The sequence below is a fragment of the Rana temporaria genome, chromosome 11 (genome assembly GCF_905171775.1).
Source record: "Rana temporaria chromosome 11, aRanTem1.1, whole genome shotgun sequence".
NCBI lineage: Eukaryota > Metazoa > Chordata > Amphibia > Anura > Ranidae > Rana > Rana temporaria.
The window spans coordinates 113,990,714-114,018,089 of NC_053499.1; the positions used below are offsets into that span (position 1 = coordinate 113,990,714).

Consider the following 27,376-nt stretch of genomic DNA (forward strand, 5'->3'; position numbering starts at 1 on the left):
CATTTATTTTTTCCAAAAATCGCAGATAACCGCCATTACTAGTAAAAAAAAAAAAAAAAGTCAGAATTCTATCCCCTATTTTGTAGGCACTATGGGCCAGATCCTCAAAGAAGTTACGCTGGCGTATCTATTGATACGCCACGTAACTTCTATTTTGCTCCGGCGTATCTTTGTTTTGTATCCACAAAACAAGATACGCCTGAAGCTGTGCTAGATCCGACTGGCGTACGTCTTAGTACGCCGTCGGATCTAAGGTGCATTTTTACGCTGGTCGCTTGGTGGCATTTTCGTCGATTTCCGCGTCGAGTATGCAAATTAGCTAGATACGCGAATCCACAAACGTACGTCCGGCCGGCTCATTTTTTTACGACGTTTCCGTAAGGCTTTTTTCAGCATATAGTTACCCCTGCTACATGAGGCATATCCTATGTTAAGTATGGCCGTCGTTCCCGCGTTGGAAAGGTGAACATTTTACGTTGTTTGCGTAAGTCGTTCGCGAATAGGGCTTTGCGTAGAATGACGTTCACGTCGTAAGCATTGGCTTGTTGCGGGTTAATTTCGAGCATGCGCACTGGGATACCCCCACGGACGTCATTTACGTCGGGTCAAGACTTATTAACATAAAACACGCCCCCATCACATACATTTAAATTGCGCGCCCTTACGCCGCCAAAGTTACACTACGCCGCCGTAACTTATGGCGCAAATTCTTTCAGGATACAAAAAAAAAGCTGTAAGTTACGGCGGCATAGTGTATCAGAGATACGCTACGCCGGACGGAAAGAAGCGCCACGCTTCGTGGATCTAGCCCAGTAACTTTTGCGCAAACCAATCACTATACGCTTATTGCGATTTTTTTTTTTTAACAAAAATATGTAGAATACGTATCGGCCTACACTGAGGAAATTTTTTTTTTTTAAATTGGCATATTTTTTATAGCAAAAAGTAAAAAATATTGTGTTTTTTTTTTTTTGTTTTTTTTTTTCAAAATTGTCAGTCTTTTTTTGTTTATAGCGCAAAAAATAAAAACCGGAAAGGTGATCAAATACCGCCAAAAGAAAGCTCTATTTGTGGGGAGAAAAGGACGCCAATTTTGTTTGGGAGCCACGTCGCACGACCGCGCAATTGTCATTCAAAGCGTGACAGTTCTTTTTCTTGAACTTATTTAGGACGTGGCACACTGAATTCATTTCTTTTTCTTGAACTTATTTAGGACGTGGCACACTGAATTCAGTTATGGCTGATTGGTGTATATATATATATATATTGCACACTCTCTGAAGTTAAATTTTTTGGTCTAAAACTGCATTTAATTTTAGTTTCCTAGAAGAGCTCTGATGACAGTAATGGGTTAAGTTTGCAGAGTTATATTAAACTGCATCCTTGGAAAATTGCTGGCTGCAGCTAAACCTGCCAATGCCATATGTTTTCATGTGAAGTGTCCCCCTATCCAGTGTCCCCCCCATCCTTCTGTGTACATGGAGTGCAGCAGACACATGCAGGCTCCAGTCAGCCCTTCCCACTGCAGTGAGGACGTCCCTGGGAAGGGCCTGCAGCTGCTCGTGCTGTCATCATCACTATGCCCGGACTGGAGAGGACAGAGCCAGCACAAGAGAGGGATCGGGCTACTCCTTATCACTCTACTCTCTAATCAGGTGAGATCGCTCCTCTCATGCTTTACAACATCTAGTTAGAAGAAGCGGATCATACATTTACCGGATTAATAATCTGATCAACTCCAGTAACCTTCACCATCCTGCATAGCACAGGCATGGGTCTCTGCCAGGAATAGAACTGCAGAGTTCTTAGTTTCTGGAAGCTTTTCCCATCCTGAGTGCTGGAGGAAGGCTTTGCACCATGTGCTGTCACAGATCTCTGCATGCTTCTCATTATTTGTAGCAGATCCCTGAAAAGCCTTTCTATCAGAAATATTGGGGTGATCTGGGGACAGCTGACTTCCCTAAGTTCACCCAGGTCTGATACAGAGAGCAGGGAGTGGTTGGTGGCAGAGGGTTGTATTGGCAATGATGCAGTGCAGGTCTCTGCTACAGGAAAGGTGCAGTCTTATGTCACACTTCTGCCTTTCACATTTAAAGGGGTCTGATAACCCTTAGTATATAGACCTTAGTATATAGACCTTAGTATATACACCTTAGTATATAGACCTTAGTATATAGACCTTAGTATATACCTTAGTATATAGACCTTAGTATATACACCTTAGTATATAGACCTTAGTATATAGACCTTAGTATACACCTTAGTATATAGACCTTAGTATATAAACCTTAGTATATAGACCTTAGTATATAAACCTTAGTATATAGACCTTAGTATATACACCTTAGTATATACACCTTAGTATATACACCTTAGTATATACACCTTAGTATATGGACCTTAGTATATAGACCTTAGTATACACCTTAGTATATAGACCTTAGTATATGGACCTTAGTATATGGACCTTAGTATATAGACCTTAGTATATGGACCTTAGTATATGGACCTTAGTATATGGACCTTAGTATATGGACCTTAGTATATAGACCTTAGTATATAGACCTTAGTATACACCTTAGTATATAGACCTTAGTATATAGACCTTAGTATACACCTTAGTATAAGAGGTTCAGCTGGGACATGTTTATTTTAATGAGTGTTAGCGGCACATACCATTTTTTTTTTTTAGAATAATTGCTCCTATGATAGATAACTGAACAGTTTAGGAACATGCTCGTCTGTTTTTAATAAATACATTCTATTTTTTATGTAATGTGTAAATCTAGAGCAGGGGTGTCAAACTTGCTTTCATCATTGGCCGCATCAGCACTGTGTGGTCGCCCTCAAAGGGCCTGTTGTATCTGGGGTGCGCTGAGTGCAGAGTTCAGGGGTGTCATGTACAGAGTGAAGGGTTTAGGAGTTCACTATTTACAAAGTGCAGAGTTTGGGGGATGCCATGTGAAGGGTTTGGGGGGGAAGGTGCTTTGTGCAGAGTGGAGGGTTTGGGGAGTGCACTGTTTACAGAGTGGAGGGTTTGGGGGGTGGGGTGTGCTGTGTGCAGAGTGAAGGATTTTGGGAGTGCGCTGTGTGCAGAGTGGAGGATTTTGGGAGTGCGCTGTGTGCAGAGTGGAGGATTTTGGGAGTGTGCTGTGTGCAGAGTGGAGGGTTCGGGGAGTGCGCTGTGTACAGAGTGGAGGGTTTGGGGGTGTGCTGTGTGCAGAGTTTGGGGGTGCGCTGTGTGCAGAGTGCAGCGTTTAGGGGTACGATTGGAGGTGGAGGATTTTGGGAGTGCACTGTGTGCAGAGTGGAGGCTTTGGGGAGTGTGTTGTGTACAGAGTGGAGGGTTTGGGGCTGCGCTGTGTGCAGAGTTTGGGGCTGCGCTGTGTGCAGAGTTTGGGGCTGCGCTGTGTGCAGAGTCCATTGTTTAGTGGTACGCTGTGTGCAGTGTTTGAGGGCACGCTGTGTAGAGAGTGCAGAGTTTAAGGGTGCGCTGTGCTCTGAGTGCAGAGTTTAAGGGTGCTCTGAGTGCAGAGTTTGGGGGTGCTCTGAGTGCAGAGTTTGGGGGTGCTCTGAGTGCAGAGTTTGGGGGCATGCTGTGTAGAGAGTGCAGAGTTTGAGGGTGCCCTGTGTACAGAGTGCAGGGAGATCATTCTCTCTCTCTCCTCCCCCCCGTAAGTGCATGCAGGGATCTGTTAGATCCGGGAGCTGCTAAGCAAAGCTGTTCCTTCTAAACACAGAAGACTTCTGTGTTTACAAGCAACAGCGGGAGTAGAGTTTGAGAGCCGGAGGTGGTGGAATGGAGTTCCGCCACAATTTGGCTGCAAAACTGGTTGCTAGGGCCATATGACAAGACTTGGTGGGCAGGATTCGGCTCGCAGGCCTTCTGCTTGCCATATTTGATCTAGAGCGTTAGGCTGTTGCCTACCTCCTTATATAGCAGTGGCGGCTGGTGCTCAAAATTTTTGGGGGGGGCGCAAAGGAAAAAAAAATTGCAGCCACTGTGCCATCAATTTGCACCACTGTGCCATGCCATCAAACGCAGCCACTGTGCCATCAATTTGCACCACTGTGCCATGCCATCAAACGCAGCCACTGTGCCATTAATTTGCACCACTGTTCCATGCCATCAAATGCAGCCACTGTGCCATCAATTCGCACCACTGTGCCATGCCATTAAACGCAGTCACTGTGCCATGCCATCAAATGCAGTCACTGTGCCATTAATTTGCACCACTGTTCCATGCCATCAAATGCAGCCACTGTGCCATCAATTTGCACCACTGTGCCATGCCATTAAACGCAGTCACTGTGCCATCCATTGTCACCACTGTGCCATGCCATTAAACGCAGCCACTGTGCCATCCATTGTCACCACTGTGCCATGCCATTAAACGCAGCCACTGTGCCATCCATTGTCACCACTCTGCCCTTTAATGGTCGCCGCTGTGCCAATGGTCTCCGCTGTGCCAATTGTCCCCACTGTGCCCTGTAAATTGCTTTCTCCCCCCCCCCCCCCGCCCGGCACTTACCTTTACTGGTTTTAGGCATCCACGTCCCACGATGTCTTCTCCCGCCCTCGATGACTGACAGGCGTCTCAGCCAATCAGGTTACCGGTAGCCAGAACCGACCAACCTGATTGGCTGAGACGCCTATCATCTTATTCAAGGGGCGTACAGTCTGTGCGCTCCGAGAATAAGCTTCCGGGACCCGAGGGCTGTATTGGGAAAGCCTATCAGAGCTGTTGGCTTTGATAGACATTTCCGTACAGCCAACCAGCTGGCGTTATTCAGATGGCCGGACATGAGCGCTGACCATCTGAATAACAACGGCAGCGGCGAAAATAACATAGATTCGTGCAATGCATGAATCTATGTTATTAGACTCAGTGGCGGTAAGAGCTAGAGGGGGCGGCGCTTCAGCGCCCTCTATGGACGAACCGCCACTGTAATATATAGCATACGTAATTGGCCAAATGATCAGACTTGGGACCCATTGACACTAAGTGTGGTGCATTTTTTCTGCACTAGATAAATACAAGTTTCTGCTAGGGCACATTTAAAACAATTGCTTTCTAAGTGTCCTTTTCACCCCACACAGTGTGATTTGGATTGTGTAAAATTGCAACATGTCTGCATTTTTCGGCACCACATGTTTCAGCAGCATAGCCCAACACACTGTGCTGCTGAGCATTGACTAGATGACACTAAATAAAGTTGGTTGAAAATAGAAACGTGCATCACACTGCTCCCTTCCAGAGTCAAAACTGGACTTGCCTAAATGGTAAAATACTGTTTTTTAAGGCCCCATGCACACGAGACGCAGATGCAAACTCATCTAAACACACGTTTTCAAATGCAAAAAACGGCGTTTAAAACGCCAGTTTTTGCCGCGAATTTTGCGGTGTTTTACCGCGTTTGCGTTTATAAGCGTTTGGTTAAGAAACATCATAAGACCCTCCCTAAGCTCAAAAAACAGTATTATTTAACCATTTCAGCCATTTTGTGAGACCAGAGTGAGTAGCAGCTGAGAGAGCAGCAGTGTACGTGTATTTAGCGTGTCACTTGCCACATCACCTGCCACAAGCTGCGGATTGTCCACTTGCCACGTCACCTGCCTCAAGTTCTGAATTGTCCACTTGCCACGTCATCTGCCACGTCACCTGGCCACGCCACCTGCCACAATTTGTGGATTGTCCACTGGCCACGTCACCTGGCCACGTCACCTGCCACAAGTTGTGGATTGTCCACTTGCCATGTCACCTGCCACGTCACCTGGCCACGTCACCTGCCACAAGTTGTGGATTGTCCACTGGCCACGTCACCTGCCACGTTAACTGGCCACATCACCTGCCACAAGTTGTGGATTGTCAACTTGCTACGTCACCTGCCACATGTTGTGGATTGTCCACTTGCCACGTCACCTGCCTCAAGTTGTGAATTGTCCACTTGCCACGTCATCTGCCACGTCACCTGGCCACGCCACCTGCCACAAGTTTTGGATTGTCCTCTGGCCACGTCACCTGGCCACGTCACCTGCCATGTCACCTGGCCATGTCACCTGCCTCAAGTTGTGGATTGTCCTCTGGCCACGTCACCTGGCCACGTCACCTGCCATGTCACCTGGCCATGTCACCTGCCTCAAGTTGTGAATTGTCCACTTGCCACGTCATCTGCCACGTCACCTGGCCACGCCACCTGCCACAAGTTGTGGATTGTCCTCTGGCCACGTCACCTGGCCACGTCACCTGCCATGTCACCTGGCCATGTCACCTGCCACAAGTTGTGGATTGTCCACTTGCCATGTCACCTGGCCACGTCACCTGGCCACGTCACCTGGCCACGTCACCTGCCACGTCACCTGGCCACGTCACCTGCCACAAGTTGTGGATTGTCCACTGGCCACGTCACCTGCCACAAGTTGTGAATTGTCCACTTGCCACATCACCTGACCACGACACCTGCCACAAGTTGTGGATTGTCCACTTGCCACGTCACCTGCCCACGTCACCTGGCCATGTCACCTGCCACAAGTGTATGGATTGTCCAATGGTCACGTGACCTGGCCACGTCATCTGCCACATCACCTGGCCACGTCACCTACCACAAGTTGTGGATTGTCCACTTGCCACGTCACCTGGCCACGTCACCTGCCACAAGTTGTGGATTGTCCACAATGCAAGCAATTACATTTTTTTATGTTTTTTTATGGTTTTTCATCATTTGCCATCATTTTTGAGATTTCTAATGTAAAAAAATAGGTCACCTTTAAAAACGCCTATAAACGAAATCGCGGCAAAACGCCGGTACCGCTTTTTTCCCGCGTTTAGCAGCGTTTTGCCGCGATTTGCGTCTGAAACGCGAAAACGTTTGTGTCTGAACCCATTTTTTTGCTTCTGAAAAAACGAGCATAAACGCAACTGCCGAAAAACACAGAAAAACTTGACTGTGTGCATGGACACATAGGATAACATTGAATGTGTTCAGGGGCAGTTGAAAAAGCTGTCCAAATGCCTCTGAACACGTGTTTACCAGCGTCTCGTGTGCATGGGGCCTAATACAGACTTGTGTGAATGTAGCCTTACTGGAACTTGTCATCTTCTGAAAAGTGATCCACTGCAGATTGCTTTTCAGAAGGGAAGGCTGCATGCAGAGCTTTTTTTCTCAGAAAATAGGTGCAGTAACTCAACCACGACCCTGTTCAGATTTCACAAACAGTAGAAGGGTCTTAAAGGGGCATTAAATACCAGGATTGCATTACATATAGAGTGCAGAGTTCAGGGGGGGGGTTACACACAGAGTGCAGAGCTGTCACTTGTAAATACAGAAACCAGACTTCTGTGTTTACAAGTGATTGTGGTGAGCAGGCACCAGAGGGTCTGAGCTAGAGGTGGTGGAACTGTGTTCCCCCAAGTTCCCCCTGAAAAAAAGCCCTGGCTGCATGTATGAATGAGCCCATACGGTTTTAAGGTTACCATTCGTCCCTGTTTTGATGGGTAAGTCCCCAGCAAATACACATCCCTGGCAGTATTTCTATATTCACAATAGGCAGGCGCCATTAATCTCTTGGGCGCCAGGCTGGCTTTCCTTTTCTGGTCTCTAAAATAAAGTAAACAGCTTGCACCCAGCCAATGTTGTCCTCCTGTATAGAGAGGGGGACATGAGGAGAGGATATGCTCACATGTGTTGCCTTTTATTTCTTCTGGCCCAGGGGACCATAGATCATGCTGTATGGGCTTGGCATGTAACCTCTAGGCTGATAACCAAGCTGGGGTCCTCAATTTTGGGTCCCCAGTCTAGTTAGAAGTGCCCTTTGCATTACTGACGTCTTTTGGGGACAAAACATTTTTGGTATCCAAAATTGCCTGTCTGCACCTCTGCACTCTGTGCATCACTTAACACGGGAACATGCAAAGTGCAATATTTTACACATTCCTGTAGAGCATGAAAACGTGATATGTTGTGGCAGGTACGCTATGGTGCCATTCATTCTTAACCACTTCAATACCGGTGTATTGTAATATGACGTCCACAAGGTGGCTCTGCCATCCAGGGTGGACGTCATATGACGTCCTCAGGCCTCCCGGCCACTAGGGGGTGCCTGGCAAAAGGTGGTCCTGGTCAGTGAGAGTGGCTTAAAAGGAAGAACCTAATGCCCTGTACACACGATCAGAATTTCCGATTGGGATAAAATCTGATGTAATTTTCCGTCGGAATTCCGTTCAAGCTGTCTTGCATACACACTGTCAGCCCAAATTCTGACCGTCCAAAATGCGGTGACATAAAACCCTACGACGAGCCAAGAAAATTTAAGTTCAATGCTTCCGAGCATGCGTTGACTTGATTTTGAGAATGCGTGTTTTTTTTCTCCGTCGGAGTTCCACACAGACGATCGGAATTTCCGATAGGATTTTTGTCAATAGGAAAAAATAAAACATGCTCTATTTCCAAACTCCGACGAAAAAAAGTCTGATGGGCCCCACACATGGTCGGAATATCCGATGAAAAAATTCCATCAGACTTTTTTCATCAGAAATTCTGATCGTGTGTACAAGGCATAAGACTTCACCTTTTGGGTGAAGTTCCACTTTAAGCTGGCCATACACAAAACAAAATTTGGCTGGTTCAGCAGGGACCTGCCAAATTACGATCATTGTGTAGCTGCCCCCAATTGATAGAAGTCAATACTGTGATTCATTTGTCGAATGTACATGTTAACAATTTTCTTAGATCAGCTGCTGCGGGGGGCAACCATTTTGTTTTGTGTGGATGGAGCAATTTGTTGGCTGAAAAGGGGGGGGGATGATGCTTATACCTTTTCCCCTTGAGCCAATTTATGCCCCCAACTTTATTTTTCTAACTATCTTTAGTACCACATTAATAGGATCAAATGTAATAGTCATGCAGGGCATGCCAAGGCAAGGTGCAGAGAGGTTGAAAGAGACAATTTGCCTACTCTTCTCAGTATACATAGAATTGTTCACATCATAGCGTAGCGGGAACAAGTATTTCAACTATGCAATTTTGACAGCGCAATTTTCATGCAATTCTAAATGTCGTATCGCATTTGGGGTGCCATTGAAGGACAAAGGCAACTAAATGCATGCCGTGTGTTGTGCTGCAACTGCCATACGATTTGGAATCGCAGGCAGAATTGAAGTGATTCTGTCTGGGATTCCATGTCGTGAAGTGTGAATGGAGCCTCAAAAAGGAGGAACATTTATAGGAAATTGGTGCTAATCCTTGAAGATGTAATGCTGAGTTGTATGAGTTGTGTAAGGGAATCCTCCAGTACCCCAGAAGGGGAAAGGGACGTGTCCCCATCTTTGTTAGCATTAATAAATGGAACAACATGTAGTATGTTTAATACAACATTTCAAATGTTTCTGAAAAACTGTTATTTTTTTTTTTTCTTTCAGGATTAGCAACAATGGGTGAAATGTCAACCACATCATCAGGTGAGTCGTCTGCTTGTGTGCCTAATGTATACCAAAGCTCATGGGACCACAGGCATCATGCGACCGACAGACATTCATAGAAATAAACCACACCACAATCGAAAATACCATAACCAAAATGTTTTATTTGAAGTCTTACAAAATATATATATATATATATATATATATATATATATATATATATATATATTTGGAAAAGTATCGGCCATGGCCTTCTTCATTGGTTTAATAACTCTATGAATATCACGTCAAACTTTGTATCATAACTTAAAATATTTTCTCAACAAAACCATCTCCAACCCAGCCACTGAGACTCAAGCTGATTCAGCATTTATAATTAACTTTAAACCCCCCCTCTAGCTCTGTCTAGAGGGAGCCACCACATGAATAGGCCGCAACAAAAAGGAAAAAGGGGGAGGGGGGGTAGGGCGGGGAGTCTTCTTCCTGCAATTCACTCTGGAACTGGTGCTGACCCAATCTGACTGGACCCTTAAATAGGCCAGCACCAGCTTCCAGAACTTTCCCAAAGGTCACCTGATTATACTGACCAATCACTGCTTGACATTTACCCTTTTCTGGAACCCTCTAAAACACCTGACCTGACTGACCAATCCCTAGCTAAATACCTAACCTTCCAGAACCTTCACTGAACCCACTGACCTCTCTGCCCTCCTAGACACCTGACCCTTCTTAACCAATCCCAGGTAACTTCCATTATTCTTAACTTTTAAACCACTGCTAATGCCATGGTCCCATGAGGAAAGGGAGGCCTAGAACGGCTCTCCCCCTACTATCCCCATTCCATGCATGTTCCGCATCATTTGGTCCCCTAAAAAAAGGTTTTTGGAATAGCCCAAAATGGTGGTGATAGAGGCATGCGCGTTAACATGGTGTTACCTCTGTGAAATTTGGGTTATCCCAAAGACATTACTGATTGAGTGAGGTCATGGATTGGGCTCAGACAAAGTGAATGTGCTACCATAACCATGTGCAGTAGCAGCTTTTGCACAATAACACAGTGGCACTTGTCCTCTGAAATTGGCAACTGCTTTGGGCTAAAAAAAGTGGGTGCTTGCTTTCATGGGTAGTAAACACAAGAGCTTATCTCAGGGTTTAGCTGCTGCTGCTGTAGTGTAAGGATGCTGGGCGAGTGGTAAGGGGAAAATCCCCCCCAGCACTTTTTTCTATTTGTGCATTCTCTCCAATCTGCCAGAATCCTTTTAACCCCCCACCATTGCTGTAGTGAAGGAGGAGCAGCATAGGAAGAAGTGCTGACAGATGTTTAGGTATTCCTCTCCAACACTCTACCAGGACAGCTCTATTGGCAGGGCCAAATACATTTTAGCTTGTTGAGTTTGTATTGGGACAGCCTTTGGAGGGGTAAGGCGTAATGTAAGGGTGATAGATGGTGAGTCCATGTAAAGGATTTTTAAGTCCTTAGGGCCAGATCCACAAATATCGGGCGTAACTTAACTTTTCCCATTTAAGTTACACTGCCGCAAATTGTCCAAGTTAGTGCCCGATCCACAAAGCACTTACCTGGAAATTTGCAGCGGTGTAACTTAAATCTGTCCGGCGCAAGGCGGGCCAAATAGAATGGGGCGAGTCCCATTTAAATTAGGCGCGTTCCCGCGCCGGACGTACTGCGCATGCTCCGTCGGGTAAATTACCCGACGTGCATTGCGCTAACTGACGTCGCACCAACGTCATTTGCTTAGACGGTAACGTAAATGGTGTCCAGCGCCATTCATGGACGTCTTACGCAAATGACGTTGATGTTTAAATTTCGACGCGGGAACGAAGGCCATACTTAACATGGCTTAGGAGAACTAGGGCTCCGTCCTAGTTTTAAGCGGCGTAACCCGACGGAAACGACGTAGATTTAGATCGACGGGCCGTTCGGGACGTTCGGGGATCGCCGTAAATCTTAATTTGCATATTCTACGCCGGCCGCAATGGCCTCGCCACCTAGCGGCCGGCCTAGAATTGCATCCTTAAGATCCGACAGTGTAATTCAATTACACCTGTCGGATCTTAGGGCTAGCTATGCGTAACTGATTCTATGAATCAGTCGCATAGTTAGAAACAGAGATACGACGGCGTATCAGTAGATACGCCGTCGTATCTCGTTTGTGGATCTGGCCCTTAGTTTTTCATGTCCTTCTCAGTCTGTAACATGTTGTCACATATTGTGCAGCTATTTTCACCATTGGCTCTTCTTCTCCCATTAGAATTGTTGACGTTTCCTCTTCTCTCCTATAGAAATGATGAGAGCGGAGGGTCTCTGAAAGTGAGTGTCCCTCACTGATGAGTACTTGGGATACTGATCAAATCACTTTCAGCACCCTCTACCACTCTCCCCTCTCTTGCGGGGCTGCCCTCCCATTACCTCACCAGAGCCATTCCACCACTCCGCACCCCTACCATAGCCCTCACGCTCTTTTCACTACACTACCAAACCACTTCCCACCTTTTTGCCAGCACCTTCACCTATGCTATCACCAGTACAGCCACCCACTCCTCCTCCCTCACAGCCTCACTGGATTCCTCAAACCCCCATTCCTCACTACTTAGCCGGCAACAATCTCCATGACCAGCTCCCCCCTTTCCCAACTTAGCAATTCTTATTGCTGACTGTATTTTGCTGTATGTTTTTATGGCTGCTCACACTGCCCATGTTCTCATAATCTTGGTACTTTGATAGCCTGGTTTGAGATGAAGATGTAAAAAGATAGGTAAACGATGCTGCTAGGGTCAAGGAACTAAGAACACATTGGAGAGTCAAATAAAGTTATATGATTAGTCATCTAGTCACAATTCTGAGGTTTAATAATTATAACGTATCAGTTAATAAAAACTGGATGGATCATCTGAATGTCCTATTCATAAAGGGCACAATCTCTTTAATCATTACCACTGGGTTACATACCTTCAGGTGACTGGGCACTGGCCAAAAAAGGACTTTATAACCCTTCTGACTCCCCGCTAGTGATAGGTTTTTGTTAGTGACCCTTAAGTGATGGACCATGCAGCTTTTGGATCGGTAGACTCCTCAGCAGAACCTTGGGGGACAATTTTAGTACTTCTTCTGATGAAAGGTTCAGGGCTGGCCCGTACTGTTGATTTGCAGTGGCGCCTGTTGTGGGAGCTCCCCTTGGCACATAGTGCAGTGCATGGAATTAGCCACAGGATGCTTTACAGCAGGGGTCTCAAACTGGCGGCTCTCCAGCTGTTGTGAAACTGCAAGTTCCATCATGCCTCTGCCTGTGGGAGTCATGCTTGTAACTCTTCAGCCTTGCAATGCCTCATGGGGCTTGTAGTTTTACAACAGCTGGAGGGCACTGCTTTACAACTTAACAGCCATGGTCTGCTTAGTGCAGAGCCCTGTTCCTGAAGACCCATGTAGGGGTATACCCATCGTAGATGGGGAAGCCAGGAAGAGGTTAATTACTGTACCGGTTTATCCTGCTACTGATGTATCATGTACATGGCAGAAGCCCTTTAAACATAAGTCCATGGTGCCTTTGTTCAGATTTTCCCTTTGGGTACAATGGAACCACTGTCCACCCTTCTGTTGGTCATGGTAGGAGTCAGAATAGCAGGGGTACATGTTAAGTTTTGGTGCCATTTTGTCTCTCAAGTCATGTCTAGCCATGCCTAATTGAAGCTACTGTGTGCACTTTCCCTGATTGGAAGGTTCTCAGGATGGATGTGAGAGAGTCAGTCAGAGGAGCAGTCCCAAACAGACTATAAGGCTGCTTTCACACTGAGGCGCGCAGCCGCGGTGACGGTATAGCGGTGACGGTATAGCATTGCGGGCGGTATTACCGCGCTTTCCCATTGATTTCAATGGGAAGGCGCGGTATAGGAGCGGTGAACACACCGCTCCTATACCGCGGTAAAGATGCGGCTTGCAGGACTTTTGGAGCACTCCTGCTAGCGCACCGCTTCAATGTGAAAGCCTTCGGGCTTTCACATTGAACACTACAGGGCATGATTTTTCATGCGGTATAGCAGCGCTATTTTTAGCGCTGTACCGCATGAAAAACGCCCCAGTGTGCAAGGGGCCTTAGTGAAGGGGACTTGGTTGTTGGGGGAACCCCGCATTCCCATCCACATTCTGGTACTTGGTAGAGATGGATGTCCATGCAGCCTTCCACTTTTACTATTGTTAAATCAACCGAAGGTAACTGCGCGTAAAGCAGTCGTAGCGATTAAAGTGCCTGTGTACTATACTGTACACTAGGAAATGGATTTTACTGACAAGTCAAAAATCCTTCTTCTGGTGCTCATAATTGCATGATAACTTCATAACGTCAAATGACTGCATACCAGCAATGTACTGAAGTCCTAAAGTGGCATCCGCTGCCATAATCACAAGATGTAGTTGTACTCTGACTCGACCCCCCCAACAATGTTGTGCTTAAAATAGTGGTGCGGAATGTGAATCAAATGGCCAAGAATTTGGGGCTAACATAAGGGTATTCAATTATTTTCATGAAAGGCTTATTTTGAAAAATACTATAATAGGATTTGAATTATTTCTGAATCATATTTATCTCTTGGATTACTATAGTTTTTGCTTAAAGTGATTGTAAAGGTTAAGATAAAAAAAAAAATCATGTTATACTCACCTCCTCTGTGCAATGGGTTTGCACAGAGCAGCTTTGAGTTTCCTCTTTTCTTATCCCCTACTGGCACTCCTGACTCCTCCCCTCCCGTCAAGTGCCCTCCATAGCAAGCCACGTGCTATGAGGGCACTTGTGCGTGCCCACTCCCGAGCCAGCTCTGTGTGTCCATAAGACCGACAAAGCATGGCTCGGGCCTTCCCCCTACTCCCTCCTCACTGGCTGTAATTGACAGCAGTGGGAGCCAATAGCGGGAGACAGCCAAGAGAGCCTCAGCTCTTGTGCACATCACTAGATTGAGATCGGGCTCAGGTAAGTATTAGAGGGGGGTGGGGAGTAGTTTTTTACCTTAATGCATAGAATACCTTCAGTCTTTAGAACCACGTAAGTGAGGCCATGGATGATATCTATAAAATTGTTTAGATGCAGAATGAATTATTAACTAGAGAAGAAAGCATTTGCAGTAGGTTCATACTTGCTGCATCAGTATCTTTGATAGCATTAAAAGACATGTAATGGGCTAAGCACTGGCAGAGAAATGATCCAGAATTATAAAATAAAACCACTAAATATACTGTAAAACCTTTTTTCTCTTTTCGTCCATGGACGGACGCAGCCTTCACAAGTCTTGACATATGGGTTATGTTCCTGAACATAACCCATATGTCAAGATTTGTGAAGGCTGTGTCCGTCTATGGACGACAGAGAAAAGGATTTTATGGTGAGTACAAAAAATCCTATTTTAATCGGTTAAAATAAACATATTGTACTCTTAAAAGTGGTATAAAGACACACTTTTCACATACTTTCCATAAGTAACATATCTTCCATCTATTATTAGTGTTTCGTTTCAAGACCAATCTCTTATATCCTGGCTAATATGCTCCAATGTAGAGCCTCTTCATTAGAGCCAACTTGCCCACGTCAGCCAGAATATTAGGGGTTGGTCTTCGAATGAAGCACTAATGGACAATTGAGATGTTCCTTATCGAAATTATGTGAAATGCATGTCTTTCACTTTAGTGAGTACAATATATTTATTTTAGCCACTTCTTGCAAATGGACATACACATATATGTCCTCTGGTTTCAGTGGTTAAACCAGGATCAGAGCTGCAGCTGCAACCATGACCCTGGTAAGTTTTTATTTTGTTAAATTTTTTGCTGGTGTTCATTGTAAAAGTGATCCAAGCTGCTGTATAATCTCCAGATCACTCTTTCATGTGGCGGAAGGTGGTCATTCCAACCCCACCCCCACCCCCACCTTCCATCGCCTTACCAGGCTTTCCCAGTCCATCACAGAGCCCAGTACAAAATTGGACGGTTAAGGCGGCACACCATGGAGATTAACCACTTCAATACTGGGCACTTTCGCCCCTTCCTGCCCAGGACAATTTTGAGCTTTCAGTGCTGTCTCACTTTGAATGACAATTGCGCGGTCATGCAACACTGTACCCAAACTAAATTTTTATAATTTTCTTCCCACAAATAGAGCTTTGTTTTGGTGATATTTGATCACCTCTGCGTTTTTTATTTTTTGCTAAACAAACTAAAAAATACTGACATTTAAAGCGGTGGTTCACCCTTATTAACATCTTTTTAGCATAAAATGAGGCATAGTAGCGCGAGCTACAGTATGCCTGTCTTTATTTTTTTTAGTCCCGTACTCACAGTGTTATCGTAGAGACAAGATTCCGACTCCCCGCGGGGAATGGGCGTTCCTATGGAGAGGGAAGGTGATTGACGGCCGGCTCTGGCACGTCACGCTCCCCGAAGACAGCCGGAACAGGTCTCGGCTCTTCACGGCGCTATACGGCGCCTGCGCACAGACTATGCGCAGGCGACGTGAAGCGCCAAGTCCTATTTCGGGTATTTCCGGAGAAGCGTGACGTGCCATAGCCGGCCTTCAATCATGCTCCCTCTCCATAGGAACGCCCATTCCCCGAGGGGGGTCGGAATCTTGTCTCTACGATTACACTGTGAGTACGGGACTAAAAAAATAAAGACAGGCATACTGTAGCTCGCGCTACTATGCCTCATTTTATGCTAGAAGAAAAATATATATTTTTTTTTTATTAATAGGGTGAACCCCCGCTTTAAAAAATAAATAAAGTTTTTCTTTGTTTTTGTTATAAAATGTTGTTTTCTCATTCACTGATGGGCACTGATGAGGCAGCACTTATAAGGTGGCACTAATGAGGAGGCACTGATATGTAGAATTGATGGGCACTGATATGCAGATCTAATGTGTACAGATAGGTGGAACTGATGGGCACTGATTGGCGGCACTGATGGGCACTAATTGACACTGATGGGTGGCATTGATGGACACTAATAGATGGCACTGATGGGCAGCACTGATTGGGCAGGTACTGGACAGGTGTTAATGCTGGGCACTGTGATGGACACTGGCACTATCGTGGGCACTGGTTTGCACTTTATTGGGCACTGAGAGGAGGTTTTGATGGGGCACTGACTGGGCACCGATTGGCAGCTGATGGGTACAATTGATGGGGGCTGTGCTGGTAATCAATGTGCTGATTATCAGCACAGACCCCACCTCTGACAAGGAGACACCGAACGGCAGTACCTGGAAGTAACGTATTTTTCACTTTGATTTCGCCCCATTAGATTGTGCCCGCCTTGCGCCGGACAGATTTAAGTTACACAGCTGCAAATTTCTAGGTAAGTGCTTTGTGGATCGGGCACTTAGGTAGAAATTTTGCGGCGGTGTAACTTAAATCGGAAACATTTAAGTTAAGCCCGCTGGTTGTGGATCTGGCCCAATGATCCCACCACATACTGTATGTGAGGTATTGCTATCCATGTCAGAACAACAATTCTAGCACTGACCTCCTTTGTAACTCTCAACTGGTAACCTGTAAAGGCTATTAAAGCTTCATTACGGGCTTGTTCACACTTGCCTAAATTTCTAATGCTCAACAAGCGTTTACATGGCGTTAGTAAAGGCGTCAGATGGGCGTCAATGAGCTTTAGTATGGGCATTAGACAAGCATTAATAAGGAGTTAAAAATGCTCCCCAAATGCCCTATGGGCAGTTTTGAAGCGTTTGAGGAGCGTTTAAACTGCTCCACAAATGTCGATTCTATTACAGTAAATGAACGAATCCTAGCCTCCCTGGCGGTATGATTCTGTCTGGAATTACGTACCAAAAGCGGTACAATTATTTTGCAAGGAAATTTGGCGTTTTATACTGTAGGCCTGTAATTTTTAAAAATAACTCACTTAAATCTGACCAAGCAAGAGTCTTGTAGGCATCCCGGGTATGATTTTTTTTTTAAAACAAAATTATAAATTATAATATAATAAATAATTATAAATAATTATAACAAATAATAATATAATTATAATAAAAATTATTCAATAATGTAATCAACTCAAAATCACTGAAATTTGCTCAGTTGCAGAATTGTCGCTGTCATTATTTTTTTTTTTTTATGACGAATTTCCCCACAAATTGCTATCGCACAATTCTGCAAGTGATTGTAATTTATTATCGCTGTTTTCTAGCTGCTCTAAAACCATTTTTGACATAAAGGGACACTTTTGGACAATCTACAGTTTTTAGGCAGAAAGAACAGTTTTTATTATATAAAAGTACATGTAGGGTACTGGGCAGACCACTAGGGACAAGGGGGGGTGTGTATTTTTTACATACAGTACTGTAATCTATAAGATTACAGTAAACTGTATGTAAAGTGTTTGTTTACTTTTTTGAATTTGGCGCCGTTCTCCGCTCCCGTGCGTCGTAACGTCGCAGGGAACGGAGATCGGCGGCACACGGGGAGACTGTGAATCGAGCGAGGAGGTCCCGCTCGATCACACAGCGGGGTGGCATCGCTGGATCCAGGGACAAGGTAAGTAACTTGCCTGTGGATCCAGCGAAAGGTAAGTCACGCTCGGGTTTACCGCCAGGGAGGTTAATGCTCCGCAACTGCCTGCCAGAGCATTTGCGAGGCGTTACCATAGACTTGAATGGGAGGTGTTGAAGCCTTTCAAACGCCTCCTAAATCGCCATGAGGCTTCAATTTTTAAGCAACGCGATGCTAACGCTTAGTGTGAACAGCACTATGTGCTGTCTATTGTATCTTGTGCATGGGCGTTTGAGGGGCCTTTTTTTAACGCCTTTCAAATACCTGCTCGTAATGCCAGTGCCTTATGGAGATTTTTTAGGTACTGTACCTTTTCACCATTCCATGGGAAAAATTGACAGGTAGAACCAATCGTTCCCCTAGTGTGAAAGGGGCCCAAAGTCGGCCATACATTATACAATTTTCCTATTCAATTTCCTTTAGATTTACCTTACATTATGTAGTGTAAGGCCCTGCCTGATTGCATACAAATTGAAAGTGTTTAGTTTGAGCTCATATTGAATGGCTTTGGTAAATCTAAAGGAAAATTTGGGAAGATTTGTATTGTATAATATGTGGCCGCCAGCCTTAGTAATTATGTGATATGTTTTTTTTTTTCATGTGAGAAGTGTCAGTATTGACTTTTTTTGGAGGATCTTCACAAGTGCAATCTGTTACATTTACAGTTTTTCTAGGAAGAATTCCCTGGACTGGAGAGAACTGCACGGATGTGAATGTTTTTTCTACTACATTATGTTGAAGAAAGAGACCCTGTGCCAATAATTTATAACTTTGGCAGGCATAGGGATTTATTTACTAAGACCCCTTTCACATTGAGGCGCTTGCAGGCGCTATAATGCTAAAAATTAGCATCTGCAACGCGCCCTTAAAGAGCCGCTGCTGTCTCTCCAATTTGAATGCCCCGAGGGGCTTTTACACTGGAGTGGTGCGCTAGCAGGGCGGTAAAAAAAGTCCTGCTAGCAGCATCTTTGGAGCGGTGAATGAGCGGTGTCTCCACCGTTCCTGCCCATTGAAATGAATGGGCACTGCGGCTATACTGCCGGCAAAGCGATGCTGCAGCGGCGCTTTGCGGGTGGTTTTAACCCTTTTTCGGCCGCTAGAGGGGGTTAAAAGTGCCCCGCTAGCAGCCGAACTTGACGGTAAAGCGCTGTTAAAAATAGCGGCGCTTTACTGCCGACGAACCCACCACTCCAGTGTGAAAAGGGCCAAAAGGCAACTAGACTGCACTTTGCAAAGCTTAGTAAATGAGGTAAACCCTAATTTTGCATAGAATACCCAATCACATGCTAGGGAAAAAAAAAAGCATTTTGTGTTTGAACATGATTGGATGATGGAAGTCAGCAGAACTTCTGCTTATTTACTAATCTCTGGAGCAACTGAGCTTGCAGAGTGTAATTGCACTTTGCAAAGTGCACAATTTGCCTTTTAGTAAATCAACCCCTATTAACTTGTAGATTCCATCACCATTGAGCGTCAAAAATTGTTTACTTTTGGTTGTTTGCTAAGGGTTTGCCCACAGAACTAACTAACACTTTCATAAGTAAAAAAAAAAATATCTGCTTGTATAATACTATTCACAATGGGTTACTAACAACTGTTTGACAATGCTGCAATATTTACTGAGCTAAAGACTTTATAAGGATTTAGTTTTGAAAGGCTGACTATATACATAAATCAAATACACAATACATTATTAATTTAAACGTTGGACATCCTGGTATGGATTTATCAGAAAACAAATTACGAGCCAACATACATAATGCTTCTAAATGCAGTAAAACACATTAGGTCACATGTGCAGTGATAGTGCATGGTAACTGGCTTTTTACTTTTAAAACGATGCACTAATTTCTGGCTAAATGTAAGGTGGCTGAACCCTATTTGGTGAACCCCACGCAAATATAAAATTCCACTGTTTAAACCAGTTATGGTTTCATAAATATGAGTGCTTGAATCCTTCTTTACATTACACTTGGGGTGCTCTGGCAGTTTTAACCGAGAATGCTTCACCCCCTTGGACTGGTTTTGAGTGCACTGAACCGTAGCCGGGAGTGAACCCAGTGTGAGTGTGAAACGTGGCAGAGCACAGAAACGGGGGTAACTGTGGTCTGGTAAGCAGAGGTGATGGTGTAAGTGTGCCCGGGGACAGTTACTTATAGCTCAGTGTGAGTGCAGCCCAGTGGGGAGGGGGGACAATCGAACTTGGGGAAGGGTTCAGTTCAACCATGCCCAATAGGAGAGCACCCTTAGACTACAAGAAGTAGGGACCACACTGGAAAAGGTAATCAAATTCTACTACATTGATCATTGCTGTTTATCTGAGGCCTCGTACACACGACTGGTTTCCTCGGCAGAATCCATCAAGAAACTTGGTGGGAGATTTTTTTTGCCGAGGAAACCAGTTGTGTGTACATTTTTCGGCGAGGAAATGTCGAGGAACTCGACGAACCAAAAAGAGAGCATGTTCTCTTTTTTCTCGACGGGAATGGCGAAAATTGGCTTGTCGAGTTCCTTGACAAGCCTAAGGCCCCGTACTCACGACCAAACATGTCTGCTGAAACTGGCCCGCGGACCAGTTTCAGCAGACATGTTTGGTCGTGTGTAGTTACGAGCGTACAGAATTTCACCGTACATTTGCCCGCCGGGCCGTTTTTCAGCAGACATTTATTTGCAAACTTGTTTTAAAACCGTCCGCTCAAATCCTGTCCGAACGGACATGTTTGGTGGTGAGTACACAAAACCAACGTACAAAAACCCCGCGCATGCTCAGACTAAATGAGGCCACGGGAGCGCTCGTTCAGGTAAAACTCACGTTTGTTTGGGATATGGCACATTCGTCACTAGAAAGATTAATTCTAGCAATAGAACACTGAAGCAAACCACACAATAAACAACAGTTGATGCCGTTGTTTTATTCATTCTTCTCTTGCTATAAATAATCAGTTATTTAGCTCATGTTATTTCAACTGAGTTGTTCCATACTGAAAAGTGACATTTGTTAGCTGTGATGTAGTAAGATTTTAGCAATCTTTTATTGGCCCGACGTATCATATTTTTAGTGGTCCTCCACATGTATATTTTTTTGCTTTTAATGTTTAATGTTTATCTTTCCCACTTTATTTATGTGTTTATAGTTATGTCACCATTTAGAATTTTTTAATAGCAAATTGTTAGGATTTTGCTTTTGTTTGTATATTTAACTGGATTTTTTTGAAGGTTGTTTAAATTGTCTACCATGTTGGCACACCAAATGCCCCCCCCCCCCACATGAGTTAGTGAATATTTTAGATGAAACATTTTATTTGTTTGTAATGTTTGATGCCTAAAATAATACCCACAGTATTCCAAACAATAGGCACGTTTTTAAATTCAACAAAAAGGCTTTTATTTTAGCAAATGATAAAAAGGAACAAAAACAGAATGGCAGCACTTGAACAGCTAGCAAAATACATGCAAACTTGCATTGTCAAACATGGTGAAGGCTAAACTAGCCAACCTCAGGAGGCACACAAACTAAAATCTGAAGCAGCAGCACATAACACCAAAGGAACCCAAGCTGTGGTAGTCCAAACAAGATGCCATTTGTGGGGGATCAAATGGAAGGCAGGGCATCAACGTCTCCTCTTCCTTGCAACCTTCCTTCCAGGCTGCCTTACAGCGGGTCTTCCCTGGGCCCTTGCAGGTGGGGATGATGTGGCAGCAGGAGTATGATGTTCAGCAAGCCGGGCCGGGTCACATAGCCCAGTGTCTGTGGTCAGCAGCTCCCTCTCCATCCACCAAAGGGCCTGGTTGATGATGCCCTTGGCCAATTGCCTCTGCTCCTCCGTGCCTTTATTCAGATCATGTGCCAGGGAGGCACTGTAGGCCTCAGTGGGGTTGAGGGGGGCCCTCATGATGGCACTCGCCTCCTTAATCATTTGGAGGCTGGCTTCCTCCACTGCCCCCAATTTCTTCTTACGGCCTGGTGGCCTAATATAAAGGGGAGGAGCCTGGCTGGTGGTGGTTGTCCTGGGGAGCTGCTGAACGCCACTGGGCCCGGCCTCCTCCTGGCTGCCACTGACCCCTTCGGCCTGGCTGTCAGTGAGGAGAGGATCTGCCACCTCCTGGCTGCTCTCTTCTTCCTGTGTAAAAAAAAGGGACATGTTGTAATATATTTATAAATATAATCACTCACATTTTCATGCTTGAATCTTATTTTTTGCCTTGAATTTAAACTTGAAAACAGACTCACCCTCTGACCCCTGCAGTTGTCATCCCTGACACCTATTTGTTTGCCCACGACTTTTCATTTTTGCTTCACAGCTTGTATTTTATTAACCAATATCAAGTCAAGAATCAAACAATAATTAATATTATTCCATAAATAGTTATGAAACTACTATACCTCATCATCGTAGAGGCGCAGATCTGCCTCTCTGTCAGCCAGGCCCTCTTCATCCGACTCTGCAGGGCTGTGGTGATCTGGGGAAGTCCCGCTGGGAGGTAGCGTGGAGGGAAGGTTGGGATTCAGACTTGACATAGATGGCCTGCCTTCCAGTTGATCCCGCAAAAATGACATCTGGCTGTAATACCACAGCTTGGGTTCCTTTGGTGGTCTTGCTGCTGCTCCAGATCTTAGCTGCTTTTGGTGAGCTTTGTATGCTCTCCTATATGTGCCCCTGAGGTTGGCAAGTTTATCCTTCACCATGTTGGCACTGCATTCTGGCACCCATGTCCTCATGTATGCTGCTAGCTGTTCAAGTGCTGCCGCTCGTACGTCCTTGTTATGGTAGGTGGGCTGCTTTGAATCCCACAGGATGGGCATTTCCCTAAATTTATCCAGCAAGTGCTGGATAATGTCTTGGGTCTGCAGTAGATCCATATTACATTTTTAGAGTTGTAATTTGAGTCTAGATTACAAAAAGAAACCAAAAACACGATTAAAAAAATGCTCAGCATTTACATTGATAGAATATGTTGTTAAAAAAGTAGGACCTATATAGAAATACAAACACAGTGTCTCTTGTTTACAAAATGCTGGCCAGCTCTGCCCCATTGGTTGGTTGTAGCTAACATTTTTTAAATACATGCCGCCCCTTTGGTTACATTGCAGGAAATAATAGAAATCTACAACCATACACAATTATTACAAATGACAGCATTCATCAAGGCACTATTGCATGTGTAGATATCCTGCCCCTCAGCATTGATTACATGAAAGACACTTCCTAATGACCTCTGTCCAACCAACACAGAACAATATTTCTTACCTGCCTCTCTCAAAATCCTCGTTTGTTACGCTCGATGAATTAACACGTAACCTACTTAATCACGTCAAGCGCCTTTTATCCACTCCGCGTATGTATGAAACGCCGCCCTCGTCACCTTTGCCATGCCCCTAATCAATTGAAAAAGTAAATATGGCGTTAACTGTGTAGATTCTGGAATCGCGCGAATATTCTCCGTGTAACCTACGTCAATACGTTGTTGGCATTCGCGACACTCCGCATATGCAAGAATCCCCGCCCTCATCTCCGCCCCTGACGGGACATTTCCTCGTTTCCACGCCCCTAATCTCTGTGGGAAGGAAAGATGGCGATGTCACACGAGCGGGCATGGAGCTCTCATGGCGCAAGTGAAGGGACAGAGGCAGGACCGTCCCGATCCAGGCCTAAAAGATATAAAGCCACTAATATGGCGTTTGAAGAAATGGTGGAGTTGGTTTACATCATGAGGAGGAAGGATTATGATGGTGAATGTGGGCCCTACAAAACACCGAACCGTAGAAAGTCACACATAATGGACAAGGTGGCAAGGAGAATGAGGAGAATGTTTGGTGTCACCAGGTCCAAGGAGCAACTCCGGAAGCGTTGGTCCGATTTAAAATTGAGGGAGCCACATCACATGAAGAAGATACTCAAAATTCTGCGGAAAAGTAAGTCCATATTATTTAAGGGGGGGGGGAATGTCTGCAATAATGTGTTGACATGTAGTTTTTCACATCTGCCTCCTTGGCCTGCTTGTACTTTTGAACACGTGTAGATACTGTATTGTGTTTATGTAAAATAACAACCTTTACCAAATTTCGTGAAATAGTAAACACGCGTAATATGACATTGTTTTGCAAAAAAGCGAGGTGAGTCCAGGAACAACACACCTGGACATGGCTGACTGCCCACAAACTTTGTTTTCAAACATTGTTGAATAGCAAAATCACAGAAATTAAATTGAGTGAATGTGACAGGCAAACAAGATTCATTCTCCAAAATGCAAATAAAGCTGATGTTTTAACATCTGGAAATGCAAAGCACCTGTGTCTCAACAATCAAAGGATATTTATTTGGAGGGTCGACGAGAATTAATGTTTTGGGGGGACATCCATTTGTGTCACTTCTTTGCAAAAAAGGGGCAGGATCAGAGCTTGGCCTAGAACTACGCCAAAAATGGAGGATTGCTGAAAGAATAAACAAACAAAAATCATCATAAATGTATCGTCTATGCAATGTGTGCGATTTATGATATCCAATATCAGTGTGCTGATGAGTATACCTTTTTTTTTTTCTTATTTCTTATAGGGGAAAGAAGACGCCAGCAATTGGAGGAGGCAGAGAGGGCCAGACACCCCCAAAATCAAACACCTCCACATGTTGAGGAGGAGGAGGCTGTGGAAGGAAGAGAGGAGGATGTGGAAGGAAGAGAGGAGGATGTGGAAGGAAGAGAGGAGGATGTGGAAGGAAGAGAGGAGGATGTGGAAGGAAGAGAGGAGGATGTGGAAGGAAGAGAGGAGGATGTGGAAGGAAGAGAGGAGGATGTGGAAGGAAGAGAGGAGGAAGACTTAACTCTGGATTTAGAATTTGGTGAAGATGAGGCGGAACTTGACGAAGCAGAATTGCGTGATTTTGAAGGGGTAGTGATGGATAAAGAAGGAGTTCTGGAAGAAGATGGAGGAGTCGTGGAGGATGAGGGGGAGGTGGTGGAAGAAGGAGGAGTCGTGGAGGATGAGGCTGAGGTGGTGGAAGAAGGAGGAGTGATAGAAGATGAAGAAATTGTGGATGTGGAAATTATCAGGCCATCAGGTCGGTGTCACCCCTATATTAATAGGGCCAAACATATGCAGATAGGCCGGAAACTATTTACATATTGTGCTGTTCTCCTTATAGTTATTTGTACATTACATTATTAATCTTTATTTCTACATGTTTGTTTTCATGCATTTCTTTCACTGCTGCCATCTGCTGGCCAGAATTTGCATGCCACACGTCCCTGTTCTTGTTAGTAAAGTTTTTTCTAAATTGGAGGCGTGGACTCTTGCTGGGCAGGTCTCTTCACTGGGAGCAGCCATTTTCAGTATCTCCTCATGGCTGTGTGACTAGACACTCCACATTTTTGGGCTCGTGAGAAGGCATCAGTTTTTGACCACGCAGAAGTCAGCAGAAGTCAGCAGTAGTTAGCAGCAGCTCAGCAGCAGCTCTGCAGCCACAGCAGCTAGCCTCAGGACATATTCTAACAAGTCAGCATTGATACCACTACTACAGAACAGTATTGTATCACCGTTTGTTGTCTTATCTGGATTGAATAAACCCACGCTGATTTCATCTTCATGTCTGAGTCTGGATCCATCTAACCTGAACATCTGCAGGTCCTGTCTGCCCCACTGCTTGGATACGAAGGTAAGAAGTCACACAGCTATTATCAGTTATACCTTCATTCGCCTTCATGTGGGAACAGAACAGTCAAAAACTGCCTTAATGTCCACACCCCAGTCACAGATTCCCTCAGAGTTACCACACTAAGGAATCGCCCTGCAACAGGCCTATCTGCAGCGAATCTGCCCAGCTACAGTGCATGTTCCACAAGTCTAAGGGCAAGCACCGCATGTCCACAGTATCTTTACTGTTGCCTGAAAGCCTCCACAACTCATCAAGCCGTTTTCTATATCACATATCAACCTTTGCTCGCATAGCAGAACTGTTAACGCACACGGGGTCCCTCTCTAACCTAAACCCCCGCAAATCACTTAAAACACCTGAGGAACCTTGCCAGAGTCCCCCAGCGCAGCCGCACTGCGATTTTCAGCCCCCAATTCAAAAGTTTATTTTCTTAAAGAGACAGCGCACCTTAAATCAAAATGGACAAAAAGGACCTTGCACAGTTCCCCAGTGATGAAACAGAGCTAATGCAGCCTGATACTGATCACCAAGAAGTACAGGAAGCAGAACCCACACTTCCAGCAGACCAAGTCGTGCGACCAAGACGCTCCCTCAAACCGACAATAAAGGTCAGGGAAAACTATCAAACCACAAAAGATGAGTTATGCGATAACCTGGAAGAGCTATGGGAGCGAGTTTCCTCCCTCATGTCAGGACTTAAATCCTCTGGTGATACCTCAAGCTTACAAGTTGGCATCAGGCGGCTGAACACAGCTCATGAAGGATACAAGAGACTGTTCACAAGGTATATAACCTTTCTAAAAAACGTTAATAATGATGAAGCCCTTTCAGAACTGAGCAAGGCAGAATCTATAGACATTCAAAGAGACACCATGGTGCTGCTTGCTAAAGATAAAGCGGAACTCCGCATCTCCCATTTGCAAGAAACTAGATCACACAGATCAAATTCATCCAAACATTCCTCTCGGTCATACAGATCATCGTGCTCAAGAAGCTCAACCCTAAGCGACAGACTACTAGAGGCCCGCATAAACGCAGAGCAATCCAAAGCCAGACGTTCCTTCACTGAAAAAGAAGCTCTGGCAAAAGCAGAAGCAGAGGCCAAGAGGGCAGACGCAGAAGCAGAGGCCAAGAGGGCAGACGCAGAGGCAGAGGCCAAGAGGGCAGAAGCAGAGGCCAAGAGGGCAGACGCAGAAGCAGAGGCCAAGAGGGCAGAAGCAGAAGCAGAGGCTCGAATAAAGATTCTTGAATCAGAGATGGAAGAGGAAGTTGCATTAGCTAAAGTAAGACTACTTGAGCAAGCATTAAGCCAAGGTCTTGATCCAGTCTGCTCGCTACCACAGGAGGTAGAAGATTCAGCTTACCGCACCAGCGACTATGTGCTGAAACAATTATCTGCATTACCCCCAGTATGCAGTACCATCCAAGCTGACAACGCCGAAACCTCAAAGTCATGTCCACCTACAGTGCCAGTGTCACTTACAGCACCCGAGAAATCTGATGGTGTTCACCCAGATGTGCCTTCTCAAGGACAGTTATTACGAAACTACAAAAAGGGCCATCAGGCGTTTCCTGGCCTACCTCAACAGCTCAAGCAGCAGTCCTCACGATCTACAGAGACTAGATCACAGCTCAATCCTGCAGCAGCATCATTCTACCTGGATGCATCTCACCCTTTCACGCCGCAAAGCCTACACGCCCCGGCGGCACCACAGGTTGTCGTGGCAACAAGCAGTGAGAAATCAGATA

At 45.1% G+C, this 27,376-nt stretch overlaps 1 protein-coding gene across 1 annotated transcript in view; it reads left to right on the forward strand.

Annotated features, from left to right (window-relative positions):
• Positions 1-1,484: 1,484 nt before the first annotated feature.
• LOC120917513 (transmembrane protein 272-like) overlaps positions 1,485-27,376 on the forward strand; it is a 73,440-nt gene continuing 47,548 nt past the window's right edge. Inside the window, exons 1-2 of the mRNA XM_040328858.1 lie at positions 1,485-1,655; positions 9,420-9,458. Coding sequence (XP_040184792.1) covers positions 9,431-9,458 — 28 coding nt within the window. The 5' untranslated portion in view covers positions 1,485-1,655; positions 9,420-9,430. The remainder of the gene's footprint in view (positions 1,656-9,419; positions 9,459-27,376) is intronic.